General features: G+C 36.8%; 1 protein-coding gene across 1 annotated transcript in view; it reads right to left on the bottom strand.

The window, feature by feature from the left end:
* Window positions 1–3424: 3424 nt before the first annotated feature.
* The window catches only part of LOC306874416 (partitioning defective 3 homolog B-like), a 163411-nt gene continuing 142222 nt past the window's right edge, over window positions 3425–24613 (bottom strand). Inside the window, exons 22-23 of the mRNA XM_079424451.1 lie at window positions 14285–14355; window positions 3425–5654 (exon numbers count right to left, since the gene is read on the bottom strand). Of these exons, the coding sequence (XP_079280577.1) occupies window positions 5294–5654; window positions 14285–14355 (432 nt within the window). The 3' untranslated portion in view covers window positions 3425–5293. The remainder of the gene's footprint in view (window positions 5655–14284; window positions 14356–24613) is intronic.

Below are 24613 nucleotides of genomic sequence, written 5' to 3'. Positions count from 1 at the left end.
GAATGAAGAGGAGTACATTTTTCTTGTTTTGCCTAAATATCATATTTTTTCATTTAGTGCTGCCCTTCAGAAGCTACAGAAGATACTTACATGTTTTCCAGAAGACAAATTAAGTTAAATTTACCTTGATCTTCAAATTCAAAAGGCTCTTAATGTACTGTGTATATTGTAAATAAGTACACACACATACATGTATATTGTCATAACACATGCACGTTGTTGCTCTTTTCTTGGTTTTGATTGCTTTCATTGTCCTAATTTGTAAGTCCCTTTGGACAAAAGCATCTGCTAAATGACTAAATGTAAATGTAATGTAAATATATATATATATACACACACTTATAAATATATATTCAGACTTCATATATTTCCTGCTTAGCTGTTCAGAAAATATATACACATATGTACGTGTGGAATTTGACAACTTACTGTATGAATCTGCAGGCTAATTTCAATTAATTCTGGGTGTCTGGGGGAAAAAGATGCAGGAACACTTACTTGTTTGAGCATGCTTATACTGTATAAACACTGATTTTTATACATTGATTGATTGATAATACTTATGATTGAACAGAACTTGGACAGTGGCAGAATTGCAGACGGACTAGAGATGTTCAGCAAACTACTATTTGACCACCAGATTTATGAGTCAAATGAGTCGTCATGTTCACTATAAAACAGGTGTGCTCTTAGCAATTACATGATGTAGTTGTGACTGAAAGCACTTACATGTGAAGGGCAGGTCAGTGCTTTCCTCTTTCAAACGCTCTAGCTGGTCTCTTCAGAGGCTCTGCTGATAACGTCTCACTGGAGTCTCTTATAATGGCAGCATAATGAAATGAGCAAAATCCACTCAACTGGCAAGATTAGCTCGGGTACGAGACTCGCCAATGAAAGGACGGGACATAATTAAAATAAACGAGTGATGACTGTGAAGGACAAGATGACAGAGGGATGAAATGTGCATTTCATTTTCATAGTGAGGTCATCTGGAGCTTTGAGGCCATTACCAATCCTGTTGGGAATGGCTCTTCATCATTAGTATATTAAATAAATTTGCTGTAGTGAGAGGTCCAATACCTCAAAAATAATAGTCAGCATCATATTTAACTCTTTAATGTACTGAACTTGAATAAAGGGGTCATAAGCAACATGCGTACATTATACATACCCATATCAGGATTATTATCGTCATCTAAAACCATTAAATAATAAGTACGTAATAAAATAAAAAAATAATAATACTAATAATAAAAAATAAAATAAAACTAGCTGAAATAAAACAATTTTTGGACAGTCTACATATTGTATATTGTAATTATATTTTAGATTTTATTTTAGTTAATGTTAAGTACTAAAATAACTAAAGCTCAAAGCTTTAACTTAAAAAAAAAAAATTATATATATATATATATATATATATATACACATACACTCACCGGTCACTATTAGGTACACTTGTTCAGTTGCTTGGTAACACAAATTGCTAATCAGCCAATCACATGGCAGCAACTCAATGCATTTAGGCATCTAGATGTGGTGAAGACGACTTGCTGAAGTTCAAACAGAGCATCAGAATGGGGAAGAAAGGGGATTTAAGTGACTTTGAACGTGGAATGGTTGTTGGTGCCAGACGGGCTGGTCTGAGTATTTCAAAAACTGCTGATCTACTGGGATTTTCTCTTTGGTTTACAGAGAATGGTCCGAAAAAGAGAAAATATCCAGTGAGCGGCAGTTGTCTGGACGAAAATGCCTTGTTAATGTCAAAGGTCAGAGGAGAATGGGCAGATGGGTTAGAGATGATAGAAAGGCAACAATAACTCAAATAACCACTCGTTAAAATCAAGGTATGCAGAATACCATCTCTGAACGCACAACACGTTGAACCCTGAAGCAGATGGGCTACAGCAGCAGAAGACCACACCGGGTGCCTCTCCTGCCAGCTAAGAACAGGAAACGGAGGCTACAATTCACAGAGGCTCACCAAAATTGGACAACAGAAGATTAGAAAAGTGTTGCCTGGTCTGATGAGTCTCGATTTCTGCTGCAACATTTAGATGGTAGGGTCAGAATTTGGCGTAAAAAACATGAAAGCATGGATCCATTCTGCCTTGTCTCAATGGTTCAGGCTGGTGGTGGTGGTGGTGTAATGGTGTGGGGGATATTTTCTTGGCACACTTTGGGCCCCTTGGTACCAATTGAGCATCGTTTAAACACCACAGCCTACCTGAGTATTGTTGCTGACCATTTATCCCTTTATGACTACAGTGTACCCATCTTCTGATGGCTACTTCCAGCAGGATAATGCACCATGTCACAAAGCTCAAATCATCTCAGACTGGTTTCTTGAACATGACAATGAGTTCACTTTACTCAAATGGCCTCCACAGTCACCAGATCTCAGTCCAATAGAGCACCTTTGGGATGTGGTGGAACGGTAGATTTGCATCATGGATGTGCAGCCGACAAATCTGCAGCAACTGTGTGATGCTATCATGTCAATATGGACCGAAATCTCTGAGGAATGTTTCCAACACCTTGTTGAATCTATGCCACGAAGAATTAAGGCAGTTCTGAAGGCAAAAGGGGGTCCAACACGGTACTAGCAAGGTGTACCTAATAAAGTGGCCACTGAGTGTATATTTTTTTAGTTATATATATATCCATTGAGATTTACTTTCAGTGAGATAACCCCCCTAAAAATACAAAATAATAAATAAAAACAAAACTAAAATATAGTACATTCATTTCATTTCACAATAATAAATAAATAACTATAATTATATATAAATAATCACTCTTTTTGCAGCACCCGAGGGTTGAGACATGGTTAATGACCTTTTCTGTTGATAATTGGGCCCGCAAAACAAATGCTATTTTCTTAAACATTTTAAAGCAATTTAGCATAAGTCTACAAAGTATACTAATACATAGTATATATTAAACAAGCAGGTAAATGCAGTTGGAGCAAGAAAATGCCGTCCCTTTAAAATGCACCGCAGCTCATTGATATCCGTGAGTGGTGGTCTTCTTCCTAAATAATGAAGATTAAACTGCCATCACACAGTTATTATCTCTCTTTTCAAATTTGATCAACCTTTTGTTCGACAGCACTCTCACAATTCATTTATTCCCACCTAACATCTCTCTCTCTTGTCATCCAAGGGTTAATTAAACTGAAATCCTGTCCAGATAGATGCAAACACTTCAATGCCAAATTTCCTAATCAGCAAGATTCCCCAAATAGGTCCATTAGGCCCTAATAACCTCAGCGCAACCCTCCGTAGCTTAATTGGTAGAGGATGAATTAGCACTAATTAGCAGGAGTAATTATCAGTAATGTTAGATAAGTATGTTCTCTCAGTCATCATTATGAGCATGAAGCTATAAAACTGTACAAGACACAATGAACACCAAAGAGCTTCACATGACTGAAGTCATCATCAACCTGAACCAACACACCGCTTTATTTACACAAAAACTTACAGTTTCATTTCAAATAAAAAAGGTACCAAAATGTCATAGTTAATATGAATTAATGGCATACACATTTTATTTACTACAAATGTATGTCTATTAATTTTTGGTTATGTCATGTGTAGTGGCAGCACACGCATTTCTTTCCATTTAATACAACATTTGCCCAACTTTAAAAATCAAAACAAGAAAATAAAAAGTATCAAAACAAACAAAAATGATATTATCATCCATGTAATTTGATTTAACAAATTATGCAGACCAGCATTTTGATTTTAATAAAAATATATGAGCAACAAAATCAAAAACAGCTGAATAAAGAAAATTGCACAGTATTTTGTTTCTTTTGTTAGGTTTCAAAATAAATTGACAAAAATCATTTAACAACTGTTAATAAAGAAAACAAGTATAAAAAGATTAAATAAAAATATCAAAACAAAATCCAAGCAAAATAAACAAAGATAGTAGATTTTCCATAAACATTGAATGAAAAATGTGATATAAAAATATAGAAATTAAAATCAACTTTTCAATGACAAGACAGACACAAGATTGAACACCAACTGATTATTCAAACATAACATTTAAAGTTAATAGAGTAGCATAAAAGGTCAAATCTTACAAGTAAAATATAAAAAACTTCATGTATTTTCAGTATCTATCTGGCCATTGTCCTGTAAACCACTTCATTCAGGCGATAAATGTGCAAAAAACTCAACATAAAATTCATTATGTTTGTTGGTTCTTGTAAGATCCTGTTTTGACTGGCAATATATCTCCTCTATCTATAACAAACAGATCATTTTACAAACCAAGGATATCAGGAAGTCTTGTTTTTAAAGCAGTGATCCAACAACAATGATAATTCACTACAAGAGCCCTGTGTATAGAGCGTTGTGTATTGCACCGATGGGGCAGCATTTCACATCGCAGAACTATGATGGTAGAAAGGGAAATCAAACACCAGGAATGTAAAAACCACCTAAAATAAAAGAAACAGACGCGACAACAAAAGCCCAAACAGTTAGAGACTTTGATATCAGATAAGCTATTTGTGTAAACTTGTCCATTTGGTTGTTTTTGGGCCTTAGAATGGCTGGGAAGGAGGGAGGTGGTTGAAAGAGAATATTACCCTCAAAACATTGCATGAAAAAACACTTTAGGATCGATTCACAGAGTAAAAACAACAAAAAACAGAGTTTATGGAGTGTTTTAGGGGGACAAAGTTACTGCAAAGGCAATAAAATTCTCAAAAACATTTCTTATAACCACAAAATGTAAACTGATGGGGAATTTCTTCACATTTAAAAACTTCTCACCCAAGCTAGCTTAAGGCATCCAACACATAAACAAACAACGCTCTGAGAACATCGGAGATGTTTTAGGATAATAAGTGACTACCAATCAAGTCCTCAACAAAACGACAAGTCAATACATACTCATGAGGGGAAGAAATGGCCATAGTAACCACAGCGGATCATCATATAGACATTTGTGTGGTATACTGAATTAAATACATGCCAAACATACAAATATACAAACCCTCTGTGCTTCTGTAAGCTGGAACTTTTAAACTTAACTGACTCGACTTGATGTTCAGAACTGATGCTAATTAAGAGGAAAAATGGCTGACATCCAAAACAAATCACAAACTTCACTTAACTAGTTCAATTTGGAGTAATCGATGGCTGTGTCAAAGCAATTTTGTTTGCTTTTTCTTCTCATAAGTCTGGGAAAACTAATTAGATTGTTCTTGTAAATGGACATAATTACATAACCACATAACTTTTTCAGCACCAGCCTACTTCCTCCTCGTCTAGACGGCTCCGATCATTGGCTTTTTCTGCCGGGGATCTTGGTATTGTTCATCTCCGTATGGGCCGTAGTGATCAGGACTGGCCGTCCGATAGTTCCCCTGGTTCAGCGTTTCGTATCGCGGTGGTGCTCTGGCACCTGGGTTTGATGAGGGAGGGACGTCCTGCCTCACGGGACCCCTCTGTTGAGCAGGAGATGAGGGATAGTAACCACCTGTGGCCTCCACAGGTCTGGTTACGGGCAACTGGGGAGAGCGTGGAGGATAGTTGTCTTGATTGGTCTCGTAGATGGGGTTGGGGTAATGGACGGGGTCTCTCTGGTTGGCCCAGTTCTGGTTCGAGTAGCCCTCCACTGGCATCCTCCTGGAAAACCAATACCACAGATAATGAAGGAACTAGTAAGGCTAGGAATAGTTCAGTCAAATATAAGAGATCTTTCATTATTTACCCACCATAATGTTGTTCCATACACGTTCCAAAAAGATAAAAGTTTTTGCAGCAATGCTATAGAACCATTTTTGGTTCCACAAAGAACCTTTCTTAAAAGAACCATTTTTTCTTAGTATGAAGAACATTTAAAGGGATAGTTCACCCAAAAATGAAAATTCACCCTCATGTTGCTCCAAACCCATAAGATCTTTGTTCATCTTCGGAACACACATTAAGATATTTTTGATGAAGTCCTAGAGCTTTCTGACCCTGTATAGACAGCAACGCAACTGACACATTCAAGGCCCAAAAAGGTAGTACAGGCAACGGTAAAATAGCCCATGTGACATCAGTGGTTCAACCTTAATTTCCTGAAGCTACAAGAATACTTTGTGCGCAAAGAAAACAAAAACGACAACTTTAACTCAGTGTTGACTGACAGGTAAGAGAAGAAATTGTTGAATAAACTCATTATTTCTGTTTTCTTTGTGCACAAGAAGTATTCTCATAGCTTCATAAAGTTATGGTTAAAGCACTGATGTCACGTGGACTATTTTAACAATGTCTTTGCTATGTTTCTGGGCCTTAAATGTGGTGGTTTCGTTGACCATGCAGGGGCAGAAATCTCCATCAAAAATATCTTAATTTGAGTTCCAAAGATGAACGAAGGTCTTACGGGCTTGGAATGACATGAGGGTGAGTAATTAATGACAGAATATTCCTTTTTGGGTGAACTATCCCTTTAAAAAATCCAAAGATCCTTTTGTTCAATGAAAAAGATCCATGGATGTTAAAGGTTCTTCATGGAACCACAGATGCCAATAAAGAACCTTGATTTTTAAGAGTGTAAATTTAGTCATTTTTTCCCCACTGAAAATACAAAAACGAGCAATTTTGACACAAGGACAATTTATTGTACCCACAGCTGTCGAGCTCCAAAAATTCCATAAATGTTATCTGAAGTCTTATGACTTCTTATGACGCTAACTTCATTATTTGACTTCAGATAAGTCATAAAGCAGTTTGAATGAAAACCATGCCTCATTTTTGGTGACATATTTGATTTGAGAGCTGCGGAAAAGAAAGATTTTCAGAGAATTTTTAAAATCTTCATCTGTTGATCACAAAGCTGTCATATGACATAGATTATAAGGAAATATATAGTCACAAATATCCTCAAATATAAGTCTTATAGCGTTTTAATTATGTTTTTTGCCCTTTTTTTAGATTGACGGATGTGGTTAGGGTTTTAAAATTCTCTGGCATAAATAAAACAGCATATGGGTGTGGAACAACATGAGGGAGAGTAAATTATGACAATTTTCATGGTCAACATAGCCATGCTGCTCTGTAGCACAACCTGATGACCAGCATGGTTCTTCTGAAGTTGGTTTACTAAAGAAGTCTTGCTGGTTAAGGTAGTTAAGAAGCCTTGCAAGGAAACCAGAGCACCACCAGCCCATGCTAGTGAACTCGACAGGATCTAACCGTTGGGTTTCGGTCAGTTCTAAAGTATAGCTTCAGATTTGGGCTTGAAATTAATGAAAAAAACATGTGATTTGGTCTTTTTTTAACAAGTTGGATTCACATCCAAAACACAACACATGCACTTTAGCAGGGAACGCTGATGCGGACAGTTTTGTTCAAAATCAAAGAAGGTAAACAGCATTCAAACCCCAAAACTGGAATACTTAATGTGTAAACTTCCTTCAAATTAAACATTTACATTCACTTAGAGGGAGCCAATCTCTGCTATTCACAGAAAAATGATTGCACTACTTACCATTTTCAAAGGAGATGTGTCATTTGAGAATAATAAATAAAAAAACGAAAGAGTCTGTCGTAGGCAGTCTGGGAAATTAAGCCAACAAGATAAAAGCCGCGGCTACAGGGGCACCAAAGAAATGAATAAATGAAAGCAGGGGTCTTTACAAAACTACATGAATTAATGGAGGGCATCTGCAGATTAAAGGGTAATGGATGCTACATGGAAGGAAAAAACTGCATTATGCATTTGCATTCTTAATGTTCTCAGGGTTACAGCCTACATTATTTATCCAAATGTTGCATCCGTCTACAATCCATCCCTCCACGTGACCTCTAAAAAACCAACAAGGGGTAGCAGGCAACCTTTATGTCAAAACCTGCACTGCACAACATGTGTGTGAAGGCTTCATGCGTGCAGCGTTTGAGGTTTAATATAGTTCGCTCTAAAGCGTGACTGTAGTCCGTTCACTATTTCACCTGTCAAAGTTAGTTGCAAACACAGAAGCGTGTGGGTGTGTGTAGACTGTGCACTGTACTGTGAGGTGAGTGTGTGTGTGTGTGCGGTTATAATCCATCAGCAGCGTGTGTAGTGTGTCTGTCAGCTCTGACCACCCAAGAACAACTGAAACAGAAATACTGCAGTCTTGAGCCTAAACAGTGTGTGTGGGTTCGTTTAAAGGCTGGAGACAGATAAGGGCCAAACATAGCCAGACTCAAGACTCCAGACCAATATTACTAATGTTTCATTTTGCTTTCAGAGTAACTGTATCGACAGCACTCACAACACAAATGCTTCTATAAAGAGTAATAATATGTTTACAGAAAACTAACAGTTAACAATTGCAGGTAGCAATGAACATCTGTGAAATCTCAGGTTCTGAATCCTTAATAATTCTCTGTTCATTTTTTAAAGGCATTAGAAATGTTTCTAGTAGCTGCACTTTATTAAGTTTTATAAATGTGCGCCAATGAATCTCAGATTAAAAAAATAAATCTGCTCATAAAACAAAATGAATAAGGACCTAATTTTCCAATTTCCACCAACTTCCTCATATAGGGGAATTGAACTTCATCTACAGATCACTTTGGCTTAATAAAATAAGCTACATTAAATATAGATACCCCACTTACACTAGAATACACACAATATACTAGAATATGATATACTGTATACAACTCACTACCTTGTGTATACTAGAGAGTTTTCACATTAATTTATGACATTTATACATCAAATACTGTAGAATATATGACATATGCATTCTATAATGCTGTACATATTAACACTTCAATAAAAGATAAGCAGTTTAGTCTAGAATATACAATATGATATGAAGTCATTTAGATATGTAACTCTCAAAAACACTACAATATATGATATATAGATCATTTAGTCATCACCATGAGATATATACCTCATATATATGACATTTACCCCATTTACACTGCATAATATCATAAAATTTACACTAGAATATGATATATCATTTACACTACAATATATGATGAATACCCCATTTAGACTGGAATATATAACATACCTCATGCTCACTATACCGTGAGATAAATACAAGTGGGTTCGAGCTGAAGTTAGCATACTAGATTAGCCATAATGAGAAATGCCGTGGGTTATAGACTGTGTTCTGGCAGCTGAGGATTAAAGCAGGCTTACACACACTGCTACATCTCTGCACGGGACGGACACAAACTCTAGCGTGAGCGACTCGCTACAGCCGTACCCTACTACTGACCCCGTGATCCAGTGACCTCAAGTAAGTCCAGAGGCTTAGGGTCACAGCTGAGTGAGCAACGGGTGAGTATGTGTAAGATGGCCAGATGTTTGTAAGTGTTCGTAATTATGCGTGTGAGAGGGAGTGTATGAATAAGCACATGTGTTTGAGATCAGCAGAGCAGCACGTGTGTGTACGGGTAAGAGATGATGGAAGCACTGTACGGTAAAGGTCATGTTTGTGTGTGTGTTATAGCACCACATGTGCTTATTTGAACAACTGCAGGTCAAAGTGTCTTTGAATTCACATTTATAATGTGCGATGGAGAACACAGGCCTGTTTGGGAGTGAAAAAATGTCATTGAGCTTGTGTTTGTGTGTGAAACAGACACTACAGCCTACGGTAGGTGATGTGATTTAAAATACATGGGTAAAAAAAAAAAGTAATGTCAAGCCCTGCAATCCATCTCTCTCACGCTAGCGCTAATCAACACTCAACGCTTGGAGAAACCCGCATGTGTGAGCGAGCCGTCCGCGAAAATATTTTCCGCCTTACGACAAGGGAGGAATCTGTTTGCCTGAGCTCCCTGCACCTGCCCAAGATGTTAGGAAGGAAATTCTTCTCTTGGCTCCTAATTTGACCTCGACTCCTGTGTCTTCCCCCAGAGACAGACGTGCACACACAATGCCAAACAGCTGGTGGGTGAGGGAGAACAAAGGAGGGTGTGTTGAATTGTAAGTAACAGGATGAACTTATGACCAGTCAATGAGCGAGAATGGATTAATGGACTGACTCAGACTTATGCCAATGTACTAAACAATAAACTGCAACAAAAACAAGACCAGGAAACGGATAGACCGATGAATAGGTAAACACAAATGGATGATAAATAATCTATACATACATGTAGATAGATAGATAGATAGATAGATAGATAGATAGATAGATAGATAGATAGATAGATAGATAGATAGATAGATAGATAGATAGATAGAACGATAGAACGATAGAACGATAGATAGATAGAACGATAGATAGATAGATAGATAGATAGATAGATAGATAGATAGATAGATAGATAGATAGATAGATAGATAGATAGATAGATAGATAGAACGATAGAACGATAGAACGATAGAACGATAGATAGATAGATAGATAGATAGATAGATAGATAGATAGATAGATAGATAGATAGATAGATAGATAGATAGATAGAAAGATAGAACGATAGATGGATAGATGGATAGATGGATAGATGGATAGATGGATAGATGGATAGATAGATAGATAGATAGATAGCCTATCTGAATGAATACAGGATATACAGATAAATAGATAGATTATACACATGCAGACATATAGACAGATATATAGACACAAACAGAATAATCTATCTGAATGAATAAATAGACAGATAGACTGACAGAATATACAGTTATATGGACAGATGGATAGATATACATAATTTGTCTGAATGAAGAGACATAAATATAGACATACTGTGTTTATCTACCACACTGGATTAATCTATAGCCAATTATGTGTGTAGAATTGGTTAGATATATTCCATCTATGGCACTAGTTCCAGACATTAAGGCCGTAGGGAAAACTGGAGCTGATGGAGGCAGAAAACAAAATAAGAGTTTCATTTCCAAACACTGATTTCATTACGGCTCCTGTGTTTCAAGGCAAACAATGTTAAAGCAGAACACAGTCACTGCGCTTTATTTACTTGGAAGCAAAGCAGCAGCCGCAGCCAAAACCCAATATAAAGCAGAGTGAGATGTCATGAGAGAATGAAAAGAAGTAACAGTGGTTTCTGTTGCCAAGATGAATGAACAAAGAAAAGCACACTCCTTCCTGATAATCTAAATCAAAACATCCTTTTTATAGAGAAAGAACCTCACCATCTTGAATAAACAAACCGTTTTTAATCATAATTTCACTGAATGTTCTCTAGCAGAGCTGAATGTTCTCAGGAGTGCTGCTTTTATTGGCAGTCGCACAACTGGTGGCTTTCTTGATGCTCTGTTGTCTGTTCCAGCAACATGGAGTCCTCTCTTTAATTTCAATGATTTGGTCTCGGAAACTATTGTTTTAAATGAGCTGTAATTTCAAACACATGCTGAGATGTAAAGATCCAAACTGTACTGAGTAGTGTCCGTTCTCAAGCTCTGTTTGCAGACAGTCGTGGTGTTGTGTAACCTCCTGCCTTTGGCTGATCTTTATCCAATCAAATGCAGGCTTAAGACTCATGCCAATTAGCCGGCGAGTCTTCTGGGTTAGGGTCAGCACCTCCTGCTGAGGCTAAACGTTAACGGAAATGATTCTTTTGTATGCAAATGCAATGACCTAAGACGCAAAGCATTTCTAAAGTTTATTACTGTTTTCACATAGTGACGAGAGTTATGTGAGGTTAAAAGAAGCTATTTTTACTAAGATTTTCAGATATTTGGCAGTAAAACTTGGATATGGTTAATATATAGTTTCATAATTTAATGTTAAAATTACTTTAGTATAAAAAAAAAAAAAAAGCTAAACTACTCGACATAATGCATCTGTCATACATAGTAATAAATCGAACAAAATGCTAAATAATGAAAGAAAAAGAAAATGACCCTAACCACTTTTCTTAAAGAAACAAAACGCAACAATACTGTAACGAAATTTAACGAAACATACTGTTTTGTTTAATTGTGTTTTAATGAAAAATAAATGCAGAGAATGAAAGCTTTTGAAAAGAAAATAAACTAGTTTTGTAAACAATATTGTGTGATATTGTGTAAACAAACAAAATCTGTGTGAAAATAAAGCAGAAATAAAAAATATTAGATAAAAACTATAAAAATAAATAAACAATCAATCATTTTAAGTGCTAGAATTACTAAAACTTGAAAGCTAAATAGAAATATTTTAAGAACCAAAAACTAAAATTAAATTACAATTAAAATATAGATTTAAAGCTAATTCAAAACATTAATAAATACTATAGCAGTATAACTATACTAGTATACTATAATAGTATAACACTAAACAAAACAAAGAGAACGATTCTAACTTCTAATTATTCAAAACTTTTCGTAAAGATACAAAACACAACAAAATACTGAAATGAAATCTAATGAAACGTAATGGAATTCAGTGTAATGTTACATAATGAAAGAAATAGAATGCAAATAGAATGAAACATTTTGAAAAACTAAACACAACACCGTGAAAACAAAACAATGACACAAAACAAAGAGAACCATAATTTTCAAACAGAAATCAAACACGACGAAACCAAACAAGAAACACAACTTTTCAACAACAGCGCTATACGCAATAGTTGTGTATAGTCAAACAAAACAAAACGTAACTTTCATTCAAACCAACAACCTTCTGCTCACCAGCTCTGAGCTTTAACCACTACACCACATCACCATCCTCAGGTCTCGCTGAGGCTGCTGCAGACTGACTGATTGTGTGTGACTGCTGCATTATGGCTCCTACAGAGGAACACAGTATAAAATTGCTCTCTGTGACAAGAGTGATGTGACATACTGTTTCAAGTGATCGGTTTCAGCCTTGAGGAACTTTTCGAAAAGACCGAAACAAGCACTTTTGCTTCTACTGAGTCATACATACACACGCAGGGAGAGCGAGAGAGCGAGAGAGAGAGACGGCGCACAGGGAAATATATGCTAATGTAACGGAGCACAGTCATTTGAAAGGAAATGGGCCTGAATGAGCACCCCGAGGGAACCACAGCACAAAGTTCAACCCTGAAAAATGTATTTCATTTCATTTAAATAGTCCGCTCTTATGAATACATCGGGGCGGCAACGCGGCTTCGGGGAGAGCTGGGAGCTGCAGGAGGGCTGAGGTGGGAGTTTATTTTTGGCGAAAAATATCAAAACAAGATGTGGAGTCTGAGAAAAGTACAAACAAATGATTTTATATGCAAAGAAAACTTTGTTCAACTCGCTCTGATGTCTCATTTGTAGGTGTTTTACAGGTTTAAGTTCTTGAAAATGTGCTTTGATGTGGATTTGGGTGGATTTTCAAAGGACTGAAAGGTCCAAATCTTGATAAATGATATGATAAAGTTTAAGTAGATTATGATAGTGCCATGGCACAGTCAAGAAATGTACCAATTTACTGAATTATTACCGTTTATGCCATATCTACTCTACTAAAATACCTCAAAGAATACCATGATTTAACTATGGTCCATGTAAAACAAAACAAAACCATGGTACATGTCCATAAAAACATGGTACTTTTTGTTGTTATTCCTTAGCATTTAGGTTCACAAGATCTCAAAATGCAGTTTTAACTCACTTTAAGTAGCAAAATTCTCCTCAAAGTCCACCACAAAAAGAAACCTAAGAATATTAAATCACACACAATTTCTTATTGTATGAACAAAAAACTATTTTCAAAACATTTGATGAGCACAGGATTTATGTTCTTGGGTGAAAAACCTAATTAAAAATAAAAATAAACGCTGCTTTGTTGTTCGTAAACTACTGTTATGTTGTTCGTTTTAGTGAACATATCCAGGAATTGCAAGACATCAATCATGTCATCGCACTTTAAAATGATCTAAATTATAATCAAAGTGCCGTCTGATACAAATTTGGCTTTAGCTGTCCTTTAATGTGACCCAAAACCATTTTACTTCCACTGTGAGCTACCAATATTCAGAAGGCCACAGTTGAGCCATGTCATATCTGTGTATGTTCCTGAAGGAGACTGACTGAAGCACTTAAGAACCTGGGATGTGAGCCAGGATAGCATTCCCAGCTTCCTGTCTGGATCCCGGTCCTCTGGGAGCAGATCAGGTGAATATTCCGGGATGAGAAAAGCACTCGGAAGGCAAACACTCAAGATTTAATTAGGGGGCTGAAAGAGGATTAGACTTAGCATGTGTGCGTGTCTAGGAAGGGAAGTCCCCTCCACCTTCCCCAGTCTTGTTTTGTTGACTCTCCGGATCCAACAGTGCCACATATGTCCAGAATACGGTACAAGAACATGCAACCCTAAGCACAAGTGAAAATACACACGCAAACGCAGGCTTACCTGGGCACGGAGGCGTACAGTCGATCGGAGTCGTTGTATCTGGGAGCCATTCGTGGATCAGGCCCTCTGATCTGTGGAGCACAGAGAAATCAAATTAGATTGTCAATCTTCAAATGTGACATTTAGATGTGGTTTTAAAGGTGAAGAGTACCAACTACCAACACCAAATGGAAGAAAGCATTGATGACTATGAAAAACAAGTGCGTTGTAAAAAGCAGACAGCACATGAAAACCATGTTTATATACAATTTGTCTCTGTTTTTAATGTCAAAATGTGAACAGACACATGTATAGGTTGCACATACAAAACCATTCAAAGGTTTGGGATCAGTACGATTTTTTATTGATTTTGAAAGAAGCCTCTTGACCTAAGAGGCAATAAAATCAGTAATACTATAAATATTATTACAATTTTTGTTTTCTATTTTAATGTATTTTAAAATGTAATTTATTCATGTGATGGCAAAGCTGAATTTTCAGCATCATTACTCTACTTATTACCATTATCAATGTTGAAAGCAGTTCTGTTTTATTTTATTTATTTATTTAGCTTTACATTTTTTTCTGGATTCTTTGATGAATAGAAAGTTCAAAAGAACAGCAATTATTTAAAATAAAATCTTGTAACATTTTAACCCCTGGTTTCACAGATAAGCCTAGTCCTAGACTAAAATCTAAGTCTGAGTTGTTTCAATTGAAAGAAACTTGCACTGATTTATCTTAAAATATATCAGTGCCTTTGTTTTGCCTCAAGATGCACACCAGTAATGTTTTTTTTCTAAGTACGTTTATAAAAATTACTTAAATTGAACTATGGCCTAATCCTGGCTTAGTTTAAGCCTTGTCTGTGAAACCGGGCCTAAATGTTTTTACTGTCACTTTTGATCAATGGAATGTGTTATTGCTTAATAAAAGTATCAATTTCTTTAAAAAAATAAAATTCAAAACGTACTAACATCAAATTTCTGAGCCGAGGGCATACAAGACGAAAGCTGATTATATGTAGAGTGAAACCAATAGGCTTTTACTTTGTTTATGACTTAAAACAAATTTCAAGATGTTTAATGCTAACCTAACTTGGCCAAATGTTAAACCAGTTTGAAATCTGGTTCAGTACTTTTCTTCAGTAGTGGTGTCTCATAAGAGCATACACTACAATCTGGGTCTTTTTGTTGCTTAAAACTCAAACTCAGACTTAAAACCTCAAAAGGCGATACGCTTGAGAGCTGTAGTGTGCATTGAAACTAGAATATATAATGAAGATAGATAAATTCACATCATATCTATATGACGACTATAAATCAAGGATAGCAAGAGAGGGAGAAGAGAGTAAACAAGAAAGACAAATGATGCAGCTCGACTGATTTAGTGGAGAAAAGAGGTCAGTGTTTTCAGAGAAAGACTTCAGCATGACCATTTTCCTCACCCTATGGATGTAATATGATCCCCCCTCCAAAAACTTAATATATGCAGGATTCATGAATTATATAACTACCACGTTTAATACTATAATTACCTTCAGTATGAGCTTAACTTCAAGTTAGCACAACCCTCAAAGTGCAGAGCCGAACAAAACACGAACAGGCAATGACAAACATGTTACTTGATCTTTAATGCATTTTTTGCCTCTGCAAACATTAAGGAAAATTGGATGCATTATTTTTTCATTACGTCTCCCATGGTTTTGTTATGAGTACAATGAATAATTAAAGCTTATGTGACTATTCCGAGAGTTTGCGAGCTTGTGTAAGAGAAATAACTTGCTTTAGACACACATGTCAGGGTTTAACAGTAGTCTCATATGACCGCAGTGGGATTGTGGGAGTGCTGCGTGTGGCAGCTCCTGACAGATGAAGGTTAGAGGCATTATGTAAAGAAGGGCAGCTCATTTCTGGGGACTATGTGAGGAAAATGGTGGCATTTGTCTCAATGAGGCGTTTATAAGTGCACGTCCTCCCGCGTGTAATGGCAGCCCTGAGCACTACCCTGCATGTTAAGTGTGATCTTTAAACACAAAGGTGTCTCGCAGGGATCGAATGTCACCGAGAGTAAGAGAGAGAGATGACGAGGTGCGCGCGGCGTAAAGGTCACATTTAGAGAAGCGAGAGATGATTGTGGGAATGATAGACCGCTGCGCACGCCACATGATCAGAGCGATATACAATTCCTCGTTTCCTCTGGTCCTTTCATTCTTTATTCCGTCTATTCTGGACCTACAGGTGATCAGTCATGCCTATTGTTACAGATGGAAATATTTATTCTATCGCGTCTCTCTCCAACTTTTCTTTCTCCACTGATCAGATCTCACTATTGAGAGCAAAGACCCAAGTTTTCAATGTAGAGGTCAACCTATATATAAAGTATCTGATAGAAGTCATGCAAATATTTTTTTATTCTTTTAAATAAATACATTTGCCTGCATTAAATTACTAATATTGACTAAAAATAATTGTATAAATTTAAAATAAAAATAAATTGCTACTTTACCTTAATGCAATATCCTCTTAAAAAAGACACTGGTCAAACAGATTATCGGTATGTACTTTCAAGTCTTCCAGTAAAAACGCAATGTTCCTGTTGCCCCACTATGCACCACACTTCCTGACGTAGACTGACTTCAGTCCACTTTTGTGAAGTTAAGTTGATCAATGCCAATAACATCAACTTGTATTGAATGGCAAAAACAACTCCTGAAATTGCATAGGGTGTCATGTTGAGTGTTCAAGGACTGTCTGATGTAGTCCTTACATTGATTTGCAGTCTTTACACAGTTTCCGTAAGTCAAGGTGATCAGGTTTCTATCAGTCTACTAAAAACTGAAAACCTGAGCGCTTCTAAAGAAGAATTAGTTGACCAGTGTGGTTATTTTTAACTAAATCTAAAACTGAATTTATTAAAAATGTTTGCATTATTTGAAATAAAGCTGAAATAAAACATAAATATTAGATGAAAAAAAAAATATATATATATATATATATATATATATATATATATATATATATATATATATATATATATATATATATATATATATATATATATATATATATATATTGCCTTGGCAACTATCTGAAATGAAGTTTCTAAAATTAACTAAACTAAAATTTAAATGAACAAACTTAAGCTGAAACTAGAGAAATATTACATTTAAAATGTTTTAATTTTAATGCAATTTTAAATATTTCTATACTAGAAACTAAAATCAAAAATATAAAAATAAAATATATAATTAATAATATATAAATAATACTAAAATAAAACTGCTGGACTTGGAGATGTTTTATGGAGTCATGGCACAGAATTTTTTAAAGATATTGAAGGGTTTTCTGAGAGGGAAATAGTAACAAACAAAAGATATACTTGCATTGATAAGAATGTCAACGCAAATAAACAAATGCAACAGTTACTTGCAACTAATTAGAGCTGCACTTTACATATTTATCTGGACTAATTCACAATCCCATCAACACATCTGAAATTAATGTGCATATTCTTTAAGCAATACAATTGCTGGATGTTTAAACGCTTCCTTGTTGCTTCCATATAGGGCCGGTAACTACAAAACACCAGAGACTCCAGCGATTTTTGGATCCTCCACATTACCCACGTGTTTCTCTTCACTGCCCACAGATGTTATCTCGGGCACAGGCGATTGATCTTCAGTGGGTAATTAGCATTTTAGGCAGAAAGGACAAGACGTGGGCCTGCTGCCAAGACGCTTGACTCCGATTGAGAGAGAGAATTTGAAACTTTGCCACTGCAGGCTTGGTGGTCCGGGCGAGTTTTACCCTGTGGGGTCAAAAAGGATCAACAAAACCTGCTCAACCCTGCTAAACCTCACCAAAGGGGGACACTGGGGCACCATGGCAACCAGGCTGCCAAAAACCAGTTGAGTCTGTGCGGTGCTGTTATCAGATCAAAACGGCTGTGTGGACGGATGAAGGACTCTGCTGTGAATGCTGAGAAGGTGAGAAACGTGCATGTTACGCCGGCGAACTCGACTGAGACGGCAAACGCTCGCCACAACAAACGTGCAAACGTTTACAAATAGGCATACGCCACTAATGCGTACAGATGCAGGGAGATTAGACGCATGTGTTTGAGGAGTTTGATTAAACACAGAGAAGCACATGTACAGCATGAAGGACAAGGTCACCTGGAGCTCACTGGGACTTTTTATACTTAAACACAAAAAATATAAGCAAAGATGCTTGGAAATAAACATCTACATTACACATAGTAATTAAATAATACATCATTTATAAAACTTCATATTGTATCCATACATTTATATATTTCGATATATACACACAACCTTTAAAAAAATAAGATTAGTTTTTTTTTTTATATTTTTAATAGAAGTCTTATATGCTCACCAAGGCTGCATTTATTTGATTCAAAATAAATACAGTAATATTATGAAATTATTACAATTGAAAATAACTTTGAATGTAATAACTTAAAAATTCTAAAATGCAATTTATTTCTGTGATGCAAAGCAGGATTTTCATCATTACTCCAGTCTTCTGTGTCACATGATCCTTCAGAAATCATTCTAATATGCAATTTAATGCATCCTTGCAGAATAAAATTCTCATTTCCTTAAAAGAATAAATCATAAAAAAACTTTTTTTTTTTGGAAGGAATGGTAGTATATTATACACATGTCGAACGTATATTGGACAAACGCACATTCCACGCAAACCTGGCAGGTTTACCACTAACTTGACAGGAGCCAATTTGAAGTCCTCAGTAACTTTTGTTCTTAATCGTAACGAGATTCCATTGATTTGGGCTCAGAGTCAAACTCTATTCCAGAGGGAACTGGCAGCCTGGATTGAAGTTTTGTGGTTGGACTCCAACAGGACTCAAGCTTATCACACTTCTCAACACAAACAAACTGTGCTCAGCATTAGCCACAAGAAACTCAAGCTTTGAGCAATGTCCCCAAACCTCAGCTGTGCTTCGTTACTTCAGCTGAGTGTGTGTGTGTGTGTGTGTGTGTGTGTGTGTGTGTGTGGCAGAAACTTCACCAGACACGCTTCTTTTTATACACCACGGTTATAAAAGCATGTAACAACAGCCTGGCACTTCATTAAAAACTAAGACATGCACTTCATTAGAACACATTTTCTCAAATACAAAAAATACAGCTTCTTCCTCCAGCTCTTTGAAGTTAAATTGCATTGCAGAAATTGCAATTTGAAAGTAAGAAAGTGGAATAAAGATTAAATGACATTAAAAGAAACTTTTAACTAGTATACAAAGTCTTCAAGTTTAAGATTCAGTCCTTAAAAACAGACAGATGTGTTTAAAATGTTACCAATGCATTTTTTAAATTTAATGTATGTTTTCTTATATATATATTTAATAAATTAACTTTCAGTTTATAAAAAAAAAAATGGAAGACCACTTCAAATGATTTTGAATTTCGTATTGAAAATTTGTTTACACTTTATATTAGGTGGCCTTAACTATGTACAGCACTTCCATCAAATAAATAGGTAAATGTACTTATTGTGTTCATATTGTACTGTAAAACACTTCTGCTGCTATTGAGGTGGGATACAGGTAAGGTGGTATGGGTAGGTTTAAGGTGTAAGGGACGGTTCATCAGTGTAATTATAAATGTAATTACAGAATTTAGTTACAGATGTAATTACACGCAGATATTTTATTTCCTGTGTTAAAGGGGACATATCATGAAAATCTGACTTTTCCAGGTTTTAAGTGCAATAATCAGGTCCCCAGTGCATCTACCAACCAAGGAAATGTAAAAAAGATTAACCCAGTAACTTTGTTTTAGTAAGCCTTTTTCTGCAAGCTTCTGAAAAAACGAGCGCATCTGACTTCACTCCCTTGGTGACGTCGCAAAGGGATCTCATTATAATATTACCGCCCCTTAATCTGTAAGTTTCCACCCGCTGCGCCATCATTTTGATTTCTCAAGTGACAACGGTGTACCATTTCTAATGCCATGGTGAAAGTTTGAGCAAAACACGATAACTGTTCTGTCTTTGGCTGCACAGACAAGCACAGAACACGATTTAGTCCCAGCCTTAGAGACAAGAGAGCAGTGGATTTATTGATTTATGCTGCTGACACACAGATCTAAAATAATCATGCAATTTATTTCCCAGCTGTTTACCTTCACAGACATAACTGACTGTTTTTGAAACTCGTGTGTTTTTAACGTAAACTTGTGTGTGAATGAGAACTTAGTTTACTCAGATCCTGTGACAGCCGCTTTCTGTCCGTGTGCGCTCAGAAAACCGTATATCAGAAGTTTAAACTAATATGGTTTATGATTTCAGCACGATAAACATGATAATCAGAACCAAATCAGATGTTTTTAGCAGGTACGAGCTGAAATGGTGCAGCTCTATTCTGGAAAGGGGGCGGGAGCAGCAGCTCATTTGGATTTAAAGAAACAGGCCCGAAAATCAGAGTGTTTCTGCTTCCACTCAAAATAGGCATTTTCAAAGTGATGTAATAAATGATCTGTGGGGTATTTTGAGCTGAAACTTCACAGACACATTCTGGGGTCACCGGAGACTTATATCACATATTGTAAAAAGGGGCATAATACGTCTCCTTTAAAAGAAAATTCACATAAAAGTCTTGGAGTTGTATAGTCCTTACAGAGAGATAGATCTGTTTAAAATTTCACCAAGACACATTTACTTAAATGTATATATTTCTTTATATTTAGTAAATTAACTTTCAATTTACATAAACAAGATCACTTCATTTCCCAGAATGCCATTACCTACTGAATTTTTCCAAACTGCAATTCAGTAGTTTATAATTTTCGCAATTCCACTTCAATTTCCTGTGTTAAAAAACAAGTTCACAAAACATACTTTGAAGCTGCTTGAAGGTTGCAGGTTTTCACCACTCACGATTTAGTAAGTGTTTATTTAAACAAATCTTCTACTGAACACAATATCTAAGTTTAGTTTGGTTTAGGTAAGGCTCATTTAGTTGGCAAAGCTTTGGTTCACATCACTGTTGACTTGCAGTGACTGCAAGGTAGACGGGTTACCATAAAGTTTCCATAAAGCCGTCACCATACTCCACTTCAACGCTAAAACAAACACGTCTTAAACACGCCTTGATCCTATCGCTTGTTGATTCTCTCCCTAGAGTCTCCATGGCCGTGGTGTGTGTGGTATTCTGATCTTTGATGTAGTGCTGTCATGGCCCAATGCCCTCTAACGTGCCCTGAGAAGCCATGGCCACGCCGCCCAGACGGCCCAGGCCTGTTAGCAGCAGATGGTGGAACCATTTTGAGAGGGTAATTTAGACACAAGGCTGTAGGAGGCTGGTCATGACCTCCTCATGTATCGAGCTCAACTCAGTGCAAGAGAGCTGCTTTTGCCATCTAGCACTGGAGTGATGTGTGACCCACTGTGTGTATGACATACACGTGAAATTTGACTGGATATGAGATGAACAGACTGGTCATTTCATCAACGTCAACAACTACATTTTCTTTGATTGCAACACTGAACATTATATAGAATAATAATTCCATACAAAGCCACACAGTAGTGGTGCTTCTGAATGAATCGGTTGATTGATTCAATGACTCAGTCATAAAGACAGTCACTTCCTTAGGTGGTTGCTAGGGTGTTAATATGTGGCTGCTAAGGCATTCTGCGTGATTTCTAGGGTGTTGTAGATAGTTGCTAGGAAGTGTGGTTGTTGGATTGTTTTACATGGGCATTACTAGGTGGTTGTTAATTGGTGGCTTCTAGGGTGTTGCAAGAATGTTCTGAGTGGTTGTTAGTCGTGGTGTGCTACATGGTTGCTAGGGCATAAATAGGTGGTTGAGGGGTTGTTAATAGTCGATTTCTAGGGTGTTGTAGAAAGTTTGCTAGAATGTTCTAAGTGGTTGTTAGGTTACATGGTTGCTAGGCCATTAATAGGCTGTTGATGGATTGTTAATAGGTGGTTTCTAGTGTGCTCTGGGTAAATTTTAGGGATATTCTGAGTGATTGTTAGGGCATTAATAGGTGGTTGCTAGGGTGCTTCTAGAGTGTTGACAGGTGGTTGTTAGAGTGTTGCTAGAATTTTCTGAGTGGTTGTTAGGGAGTCTTACGTGGTTGCTAGGGCATTAATGGGTGGTTGATGGGTTGTTCATAGGTGGTTTCTAGGGTGTTGATAGGTGGTTTTTGAGATGTTCTGGATGGTTGTTTGGATATTCTGGGCGATGGCATTATAAGTGGTTGCTTCATTCCTGAATGATTCCGAGTTTGAGTAAATCTGTTAATTCAATGAATTTGTTCCTGAATCCGTATTGTAGAATGAATAGTGATTCATCAATCCAATTCTTGAGTGAGTCAGTGTTTTAGAATGAATCAGGTGAGTGATTCTATGACTCTCATAAAAACATCACTTACTTAATTTCTTGAATGGCTCAGTGTTTTTGAGCAAATAGGTTGAGTGATAACCTATTTAACCTACCTGATAGGCAGAGACTCACTCTTAAAGACAATCCGTTAAATTAATGAGTAATGATTCACTTTTCGACACCTACACCTAACAATGTAAACTGCAGAATGATTCAAAGTAAAATCCCACCACTAATACACAGACTGACAGTGAAATGTCTGACTGTATAAAAAGAAAAAAGTAGAAAATGTTAGGGAAGTAAAAACTGTATTAAAAGCTTTGTATGAATCACATTTACTACTTACGCCTAAATTGCCATAACCCTCCACCAAAGTGCAAAACATTTTTAAGTCCCAATAAAGAATCAGGGACACGGTTATTATTCTGTCCTTGCTCATTTCTCCCCTGAGGTCTCTCGATGGCTCCCTGTCACCATTCTTTCCTTTTTGTTTTAGTGGCTTCATTCAGATTCCCAACCACCGATTCCTGCTCTCAAACAAAGGCTACGGCTCTGTGATATGAGTTGGCCTTCCTGCAACACTCGTGTTTGACCTCCCGGTGAAGGTGTGACCTGCTTGCTAGAGCAAAGATGAGTCGAGGCCTTTTGTTCCCTGTCCATCCCTGCTTTTCTCGCTTTCCTTCACTCTTAATCTGTCTCCGCGAGCTCATGTTGATATGTTTTGACATGCCAGGCACCTGGTTTAAGGATTTGGGATTATTTGTGGGTTCTGTGGAGAGCCACCTAGTCGCTGTCACTCAATCTTTTTACACTTGGCCGTCACGGCTGCCCGTCAAGCAGGCACGTGAGTTTGTAGATGCAGATGCTGGCTTAATTAGACCTGACAGGACCAGGATGCTCGTCTCAAGCTGTTCTGTTGCGGGGAAGAGAGGATAACAATCAGAATGACAACCGTCTTAATTTTCCATCTTCTCGCTCTCTCTCCTTCTGTCTCTTTTCTTGCGTTCTCTACATCCATCCTGTTTCCTGTCCGTCACTGCAAGCTGCTTCTCACATTTCACTCTGGATCTGCTGGTCTCGCGTTACTTGTAAAAACAGATATATGCAATGCATCTACAATCATATTAATATCGGCCAATACAGCCTAAGCATTTTTTTACAAGAGAAGTGTGTCATTTTTTGTATGTTGAAACTTACAAAAGTTTCTTGAAACTCATAGGTCTGGAAAACTGTGAAATGACAAAATAAACCCTAAATGATCAACACAAAATGACATAGGTTTCAACCAAGACATAAACCTGAATTCCTGATCATTTTGAGAAGTAACAGCATACCTCCTCTCAACAAGTCACACAATCTTCTTTCCATAGCACAGATGTTCAGGGGTTTGTTCAAATCATCAACCCTTAATATGAGCAATAGTAAAAGTGATGCTCGCACTAAAAATTAATTTATAATTATTCCTGGCATTGGTCAAAAATTCTCTACTGGTTCAGCCCTTTTGTGCGTATGAGATCACAGATGAGTTGACACAAACACTCACACACACGCGCACGCGCACAGCAGACAGACTCAAGGTCTGTGAAAACCAGTCTGTAATCCAATTAAATTCTTCTGTTGTTAATGAATATACCCCACAGTCCCTGCTGTGTTTGCGTGTGTGGGTGTGTGTATCTGTGTGTGTGTGCTGCTACGCCACATGCTAGTCCTTATGTTGGCCTGAACGTCCTTCTCTATTTCTTCTTTATTCTGACAGCAACCATTCGTCTTTCTTCTATTCATTTCACATATTCATTCATCTAATTCTGAATAAACTGCCACTTCTCAATGAAGAAATGACTTCATGTATTGCACAAACATTTTTAAACCCTTATACTAGGGCTGCTCTTCAACAGTCACCATTAAAAGAAGCTCCAAGATAAATCACGACATTACAATTGCAAAATAGTATGAGTAAATCGACAGATATAAAG

Source organism: Barbus barbus (assembly GCF_936440315.1).
Source record: "Barbus barbus genome assembly, chromosome: 8".
Taxonomy (NCBI): domain Eukaryota; kingdom Metazoa; phylum Chordata; class Actinopteri; order Cypriniformes; family Cyprinidae; genus Barbus; species Barbus barbus.
Note: the sequence above shows the minus strand (reverse complement) of the source record. Positions and strands in the feature narration are given on the sequence as shown.